At 35.3% G+C, this 8,847-nt stretch overlaps 1 protein-coding gene and 1 long non-coding RNA gene across 2 annotated transcripts; both read right to left on the reverse strand.

Annotated features, from left to right (window-relative positions):
* Positions 1 to 271: 271 nt before the first annotated feature.
* Positions 272 to 6,257, reverse strand: LOC141712234 (uncharacterized). Its single transcript, XR_012571553.1, has 3 exons — positions 6,009 to 6,257; positions 2,873 to 3,028; positions 272 to 582 (listed from the first exon to the last, which is right to left on the reverse strand). It is a non-coding gene; the product is annotated as an uncharacterized LOC141712234 (long non-coding RNA).
* LOC141712233 (putative anion transporter 5) lies at positions 4,192 to 6,013 on the reverse strand. The gene has a single exon (XM_074515085.1). It carries the CDS (start codon positions 5,853 to 5,855, stop codon positions 4,527 to 4,529), a length of 1,329 nt encoding a protein of 442 aa, XP_074371186.1. The 5' UTR covers positions 5,856 to 6,013; the 3' UTR covers positions 4,192 to 4,526.
* Positions 6,258 to 8,847: the final 2,590 nt, after the last annotated feature.

An 8,847-nucleotide genomic window follows, 5' to 3' on the forward strand; every position in this document is an offset into this window, starting at 1 on the left:
ACTCTAACATATCATGTAAAATCTCACACATGAAACACAGTGGACATCCTTACAATTTTCGAATTTGTCAATTTTAGATTAATACTACATATGTGTAAATAAATTCGGGTTTGTTTAGAAAAGAAACAATCAGGTTTGCTAAGCTATCATCTTAAAGGTTAGTTTTGGCTTTGTTCCGCCAAAAATCAAATCCGAACTAAATTTGTTTGAATTGAGAGAAGTAGTCGACTTGAACTGATAAAAAATCATACTACTCAATCCAACGCAAATAGATTGAAAAAGTATGAATATCCATTAATTTAAACATCTTTATTCTGGCAGGGTGCCTATCTGTAGCCAAGCACAATCCATACAACCCATCTCAATATCTTCAGCCTGTACAACAAAGAAGACAATCAGTTTTACTCCTGACACACCGTTTATTAGCTGGACGATTACAACACCAACACATAATTGTCCGCTTTGCAAAACAAAGACCTGGGATACAGAACTGGATACGATAAACATTCCCCTTGGTTGTAACATCTGTAGGAGAGCTAACGATATTGGAGGACAATGTAGCAAAACTTTTATCTACCGCACCTATTCAGAAAAAAATAGATAATATTCAATTAGCACAAACATATTTCGGCAATATATATGATTATCCAAGTAATTTTCTAAAACATAACATTTCTGAGCCTCACATTCATTGACAACACAGTAAAAAACTAGCAGTAGAGAAAATAGCAGTAGTATGCAAAGCAATTTCAGAAGTTTCAACTTAAAGGTGCCCCATTTTGTATATCAATATGTATACAATTATTGAGTTTTGGTCCTTAAATTAGAGTACACTAATGTAGCAGCTAATATTTTGTAACTTATATATAATATAAATTTGTCCATATTTTTTTATATGCAACATAGCACCTTGAAGACTAGCAATATAATTAATGACTTGTCTACTAATAAGTCAAAATAACATCAATTGTTAGGATGATATTTGTGTCACTAATACCTACATGCTACAGGTAAACAAAACAGATGACATCTTGCAACCTAACAGGATACAAAAAATTGTGCAAGACTCAGAAGCATATGAATATCGAATAATCAAAAAAACAAAAGCTAATACTGGTATCAAAATGACAAGTAATCATACAAAACAAATATAACGAATTAAGTCACAAACAATCTTTAACTGTGGCAGCACCAATAGCTGTCGAAAATACTCATAGAAGTTTGAACACGTTAAGCTATAAAATGCTTCACTTATGTAACTCACTATGGCCTAAAACTTGTTACCACCTCATCATGGACTAAAATTTGTTACCATTGCAACAATCTGAGACTGATACCCAAGCTAAATCTCAAGATATAGATATGTACACCAATGTAAAGCCTAAAAAGAATATGGGAAGAGCTGGATATTTAATTCAACAGATGAAAGAGTAAGTTTGTGTTTCTGAAGAATTAAGAGAAATTCTACCTTTTTTGGGGTTAGAGATTGCAGTGAAATGAACACTTAACAGTTAGCAAAAGAAGAAAAAGAAATGGACACTTAAAACCCCACGATTAACCACAACAATGAAATAAGATTCGAGTCAAATGCATAGGCAAGCAAGCAGCATTGCAATAGAGCTCGTCAAGGTGAGCCATCTGTATTAAGACACTTTCCAAAAGTAGCAAATTACTTAAACTGATTATCAATGCTGCTTAAAATCGCTTACCAGCAGAAAATTTGAATCTATAGACAAGAAATTTACTATAACAAGATACCAGATAATTAGATATTACAACTGTACAAAAATTTATACTGTTACCTTCTAATTCATAACAATGTCCATAGATCCACAAACACAAACATTTCAAATTAGTGGTTATTACAATGATAAGTCAGTTGAGGTAAGTCGGCGAGGGTCTGGCAACCACTAATCTTCAACTAGTGGACATCTAGCCAGCAAGTTAGATATAATAAATAATATATATAATTCTTAAAATTTGCTATATAAGTCAGTTCATTACGAAACAATACAACTGTACAAGTTGTTCTACCACGTCCCGTTTAATTCATCGATATAATAATTTTAAATGCATTATTAATTTAGGTATACACATTATATGGAAAAAAATAATTAGCAAGTAGAAAAAGTAGAACTACACTATAGACATATATGCATGTGTGTGAGTATATACATCAGATGTTTATCGATTGTGTAAGACACGAGATTAATGAAGCAAGCGGCTATCTGTTATAGGGTTCTTAGATTATACAATTTAGACCTTTTCCTTTTTCTTTTTTAGCTCTATTTGGGTAAGATTTTCACCCGGTCACCTAACCAAAAATGACCAGTCGAGTTATAAGCTGACGAGTACACGGCTAGGTTTACAAGGCGTCCTACTTTCTCCCAAGAAACCTAGACAACCACACTGATCGAATGCAGCTTCCTGACTAGTCAGACGACTTGTTAAGCATGTGATACATTTATAAATAATTATCATTTACCTACAATAATTCGGTTTTTGTGTATCACTGTATGTTGTAATTATAAATATTTGTTTGGTCCTACTTTCTCCCAAGAAACCTAGACAACCACACTAGTTCAATGCAGCTTCCTGACTAGTCAGACGACTTGTTAAGCATGTGATACATTTATAAATAATTATCATTTACCTACAATAATTCGGTTTTTGTATTTCACCGTCTGTTGTAATTATAAATATCTGTTTGTTATAGATATGTCCACATATATTATATATGTACATTTGGCAGAAATAACTTCTAAGGATTCTACAACAGGAAGCGGATCTTCAGAGGTAGCTACAGCAGCACAGCCAATAAAAGAAATCATACCAAGCACTATACCAACTATGAGAAGGGTTGGAAGGGTACCTTCGGATCTTATTATATGATGCTCAATTGTGGAAGTGCAAAATGTGAAAGCGACATTCCAAATCAACAAACACCACTACATAAGGTAGACCTCCATAAATCACAATGCACACCATTCCGGTCCTTTGCATGCATCCTAAGAAAACAACTTGCTGTCTGTAATTTGTAAAGCAATTAGATAACTAGTAGGTATCATATATTACATCTTAAGATGCTGTACACCTCAAATACACTATAACTTCAGTACACAAGACCTTAAACATATTGAAATCTCAACGGAACTAATTTACCTAGGGAATTGCCACATCCGAAGTGCATTATATATATTATTCTTGTATTCCCCTAGTACACTAAGTTGGATTAAAGGTAACACATTTCTTTTTTAACACTGAATAATTACTCTCCTTCGCTCCCCCCCACCTTTTATAATAGATATACGTGGTAATAAATATTATATTCCAAGTGTAAATAAAATCCAAGCACCATATAATTTTCCTAAACTAGGAAGTTGTCATTAAATATCTGATAATATAATGTTAAAATACAACATTTAAGGTACAGCCATCTCAACCAAATATTGATTCATTAAACTGTAGAAACCAGATTAATCAGTCAAGTACAGAAGCCAAAAGAGCACAATTTCGGTAACTGGAATATCCTTATTTTCTTCAGATAGCAATCACATCTGGGAAATTTAAAGCATCACATATCATTCCTAATAAAAATCTATCTTACCTGGACTTTCACCAACTAAACAGGTGGAGTGCCATGTATCACAATCTATGATAGGATTGAAAGATTATATATGCACAGAATTGAGTAGACTCGTAGCATCTTCCTTAACTCAGTATAAACCAGAGAAGTTGTAAACAAAGCAAAGATAGTTACACTCAAATATTATATTCTACGAAATGATATCGCAAGATTTGATTACATCTTAATGAATCCCTACGACTTGGAATAAAAAATCCTTCCAAAAATTAAAGTGCTCTGAGTTTCTGACTATAAACATAGTTACCATATCAGAACATGACTATAAGAACACAACTCCAAGTAAAAGCTTACTGCAATAATAAAGATTAACATAATGTATAGTAATCTACTCAACATAATATGAACGGCAATTAAAAATTTTAAACTAAACTTTGCCATTATAACATAAAATAATCCATAATTTTTCTTTACATTTCTTCCCATAACAAACTGTCCTGCCTGCAGTCTTTTTAGAAAAACAATTCTTAGTTCCCTAAAAGAGTATAATTAATTTATAGCCATTCAATTTATGACATTATAACTCTTCGCAATTACGAGGGCATGGATTCAGTTAACAGATATTGCACTGTTAAGATATTCTGATTGCACAAACAAACAGAAATTAATATTAAAGTATAGATCAAAGGATTACAAATATGTAGTGATATAACCATCCCAACCAATGAATATAGTTGTTTCTGAAGCTTGAAGTTACCACATTGCTCAACTAAGCTTACTATCCTGTAGTTTTTGGATTTTAGAAGCTTCTATATTAATAAGTCTGCTCTAGATGCTGGACAAAAAGCAAAACTAGGCATGGCCAGACACCAGTACAGTACAAACATCTATGCTACACATTTAATCATAACACTATAGATTCGCCTTCAGGGGATAGCTTAACTCAGTCAAATATTCTTTCCCCGGTTGAAAACAATAGAAAGATAACAGAACTAAAGATGCAGAGCAACCCTGGTATAAGGAAAACCAGTCTCCAGCTTTCAGCATCTGAAAGATCTGAATTAGCAGTTTTAGCAGCTTCAAGAAGCTTGCCTGTCAGGTCAACTCCAATGATGCCAGCTAGAGTACCAGCTGTATTAGAAACCCCCATCACAATTCCAGCATACCTTGGAGCAATATCCATGTGATTAACAGCAAAGCCAGCTCTTCCCAGTGCTAGGAAACCAAGGGCAACAGAAGAACAAAACACAACCCCACTAGAACTTCTAAACAAAGGGATCGCCATCAAGGCAAACGAAGCCACAATGAACCCTATAGTATTCAAGACCTTCCTTGTAGCAGTCACAGACAAAATTCTCCTGGTTACCAAATGATCAGCAACCACCCCGCCAATGTTAGAGAATATGAACATGTTAAGATAAGGCATCATCTTAGATGAACCCATTTCTTGAAGACTAAGTTGCAGTCCCAGTTCAAAGTAAGTCGGCAACCAGTTCATAAGTACATACAAAGCATAATGAAAGGTGAAATTATTCACCACAATAGCCCAAACAGGCAAGCTAAGTACTATCCTCTTCCACGGAATTTTCGAAGTCTTGCTAGAATGTCCTCCATTCTCCACTTTGATCCTTTGACTCCCTTTAACCGGCAACAAAGATTCCCCAAAACCAGCAGCAGACGCTTTAGGATGCTCAGATCTCGGTGGATCAGAAGCATATCTAAACCAAAGAAGAGACCACATAGCACCTAACCCTGCTTCAGCAAGAAACACAGACTGCGGACCTCTAAACTTCACCAAACTTGGAAGAAACAACATCCCCATAGCAGCACCAAGATACATTCCCGACGTTGTAAGCGAAACAGACCTAGACCTCTCGTGGGGAGGAACCCATTGGGCTAAAACAGTATGAATTGACGGAAAAATAAACCCTTGAGCAACCCCAACTAACAATCTAGCTAAAACCAACAATGCCACCCTATTGGGATCCAACGGAACCAATGCACAAGTCATCGACCACAATACGAACGACAAAAGAAGCACACGTCTACCCCCAATTTTCTGAGCAGCCCACCCACCCGGAACTTGAGAACAAGCATAGCCATAATAAAATGTAGACAAAATAGTCCCTTTACTAGACTGATTAACACCAGCTGCATCAGCAGCAATAGTATACGCAATCGAAAAACCAACCCTTTCGATATAACAAACACAAGTACAAAAAAATGTCAAAATAACAATCACATAACGACTAGGAATTTTCTTAAACCCCATTTCTTGAATCTATGAAATAAGCAATTGAATCATTATCTGAATGTACTAATCAAGTTGAAACATTAAAATTAGGGTAAATGTGAAATCTTGATTAGGGAAAAATCCAATCTTGATGAAAATTAGAAAGATTGAAACTTTACACAGTAGGCTCACCGATTGGAGAAAGGCTACTGGTGGGGCTAAGATTGTTGTCTTCTTCACTTCACTCACATGATCACTCAGAGAGATATATAATATATATGGAGAGAGAGAGAGATGTAGTAACTGTAATGTATTCTCTCTACCAGACTGTCAACAAGGAATAGTCAACACTTGTGGTCGATCCGCTGCAACAAATCTTAGTTCAATTCGCTGCGGTACGGTTCGGTTTGGTGTCTATCGGTGTCTTCAAATTTCAGTAAATTTTAAACTTTTCGATAGACAAAATATGGCTTCCAATTAGAGTCGAGTAATAAACAAAAAAAATGTTAAAAATAACGTTTCTTAATTTAGAAAGATAATCAATTAATCAAATGTATCCAATAATAACGTAATAAAGAGGGTATAGTGTAAGCAATCTTATCCTCGCTTAAAAGAATGAATAGACCGTTTTCGCAAAATATCCACGGTTTGTGTGCACATAGATGTGTATTTTAGATAAAAAGTAATATATAATGATACATAAGTGTACGTAAAAACTCAACATAAAATATTTAATAATATATAATCTGTAAAGCGGGACAATACATTAGCTCATAATTTTTATCATATCAGACTTACCTATATCGTGGAAATCTTTGTTCATTATATGAGTAAAACCCTTCTCGTTCGACCAATTTATCGTTAAAGCCTTAATCGAATCGATCAACGTGGCAACATCGCTTATTTTCTTTATGAATTCAGGAGGTGGATATGAAAAGTAGCGAGACATGATTATTATAAAAATAATAATTAATCAATGATTAAAGATGGCGATATGAGATTCAATTCATAGTATTAGGGTTTGGCCTCGTTGCTTGCACGGAAGGTTTCTTACGCCGCACACAGTTAAAACTACAATCTTGAGTGTCATATGTGATTCCATCACCAACACTAACGACCCCGAGTTCCGGTATCTTCAGCATCATCTGTTAGATATATTTGATAATGTCATGGCTAATATAATTTATGTTTAGATTTCAGATCTTACTTAACAGGACAAATCAGTACTTAACCGTTGATCAGTACTTATACTGGAAGTCAGGACTTAAGGATATCAGTACTTATATTATCAGGAGATAATCATCAGAAGTTAGATATCAGAACTTAAGTGCTGAAGGACGATCAGATAAGGACAGTAGCTGATTAAAGGAAAGAAGATCAAGATAAACATAAGAAGAGATATGCATGAAGAAGGAGTTCCGTGAAGAATGGAATACTTGGAAGAAAAGATATCTGCTTGATATATTTTAGGAAGCAGAATTATATTCCATATCAATTAGCGATTATCTTGTAACTGTGTAGTATATAAACACAGACATAAGGTTTACACTATAAGTGTTATCATATTCGAGAAGATTATTCATTGTAACCCTAACAGCTCTCGTGATATTTGTTCATCACTGAGAGGTAACAGTTCCATACTGTAACAGAGTTTATTGTTTCAATAAAGTTTGTTTTCTGTTACTTAAGATTTTAAAGTTCGATTTGATTGTATTATACACTGTATTCACCCCCTCTACAGTGTGTGTGACCTAACAAGTGGTATCAGAGCCTATCTGTTAACACACATACAGTTAAAGATCCAAACACAATCATGTCTGACACAAAAACTCCAACTAAGCCTACCAAAACTGAGGAACCACCAAAGACACAAATTCAGAGTCGGTATGAGACCATCAGAGTTCCCATACTGAGACCATCTGAATATCCCATATGGAAGGTGAGAATGACCATGTTCCTGGAAGCAACAGATCCAGAATACCTTGATAGAATCAAGGAAGGGCCTCACAAACCAACCAAGCTTGTTGTTGCAGTTGCAGGTGAAGCAGCAAAGACTATACCAAAGGAAAAGAGTGATTATACTGCTGAAGATATAGCATCAATTGCTAAGGATGCTAAGGTACGACACTTACTGCATAGTGCCATTGATAATGTAATGTCAAACAGGGTAATCAACTGCAAGACTGCTAAGGAGATATGGGATGCTCTGGAAACAAGATGTCAGGGAACTGACACAATTAAGAAGAACAGGAAGACAATATTCACTCAAGAGTATGAATACTTTGACTCAAAGACTAATGAGTCATTGAATGATCTATATAATAGATTTGTCAAACTTTTGAATGATTTGTCATTGGTTGATAAAGAGTATGATCTTGAAGATTCAAACCTTAAATTCCTGTTAGCTCTTCCTGAATGCTGGGATTTGAAGGCAACAACAATAAGAGACAACTACAATCTTGATGAAACAACTCTTGATGAAATCTATGGAATGCTCAAGACTCATGAACTTGAGATGGAACAAAGAAGCAAGAGGAAAGGAGGAAAGTCAAGGACAGTTGCTCTTAAGGCTGAAGAAGAATCCCCCAAAGTAGCTTCCTCAAGGAAAGACAAGGGTAAAGCTCTTTTCATAAAGTCTGATATTGAGTCATCAAGTTCTGAAAGTGATGATGACTCGGATTCTGAAAGCTTGCCTGAGACTGATGCTGATGAGGAGATGATGAAGCTGTGTGCTCTTATGGTGAAAGGAATCACAAAGATTGCATAGAGGAAGTTCAGGAAGGGAAAGAAGTCTTCCAGGAAAGGCATAAGTTCTGATAAGAAGAATTTCAGAAGATCTGAAGGCAGAGGAGGAAAGTCTGACAGAGGAGATTATACCAATGTTAAATGCTATAACTGTGGTGAGAAATGCCACATATCTCCTGATTGCAAGAAGGTAAAGGGTGACAAAGGCAAGGTTTTTGTCACAAAGCAGAAAAGCTGGACATACACCTCAGACTCTGAAAGTGAGGAGAACTATGCATTGATGGCA

This window comes from Apium graveolens, chromosome 3 (genome assembly GCF_009905375.1).
Source record: "Apium graveolens cultivar Ventura chromosome 3, ASM990537v1, whole genome shotgun sequence".
Lineage (NCBI taxonomy): Eukaryota > Viridiplantae > Streptophyta > Magnoliopsida > Apiales > Apiaceae > Apium > Apium graveolens.

What these genes read in the sequence shown, in the direction of transcription:
- LOC141712233 (XM_074515085.1), bottom strand. Translation starts at nt 5,855, where the DNA reads ATGGGGTTTAAGAAAATTCCTAGTCGTTATGTGATTGTTATTTTGACA.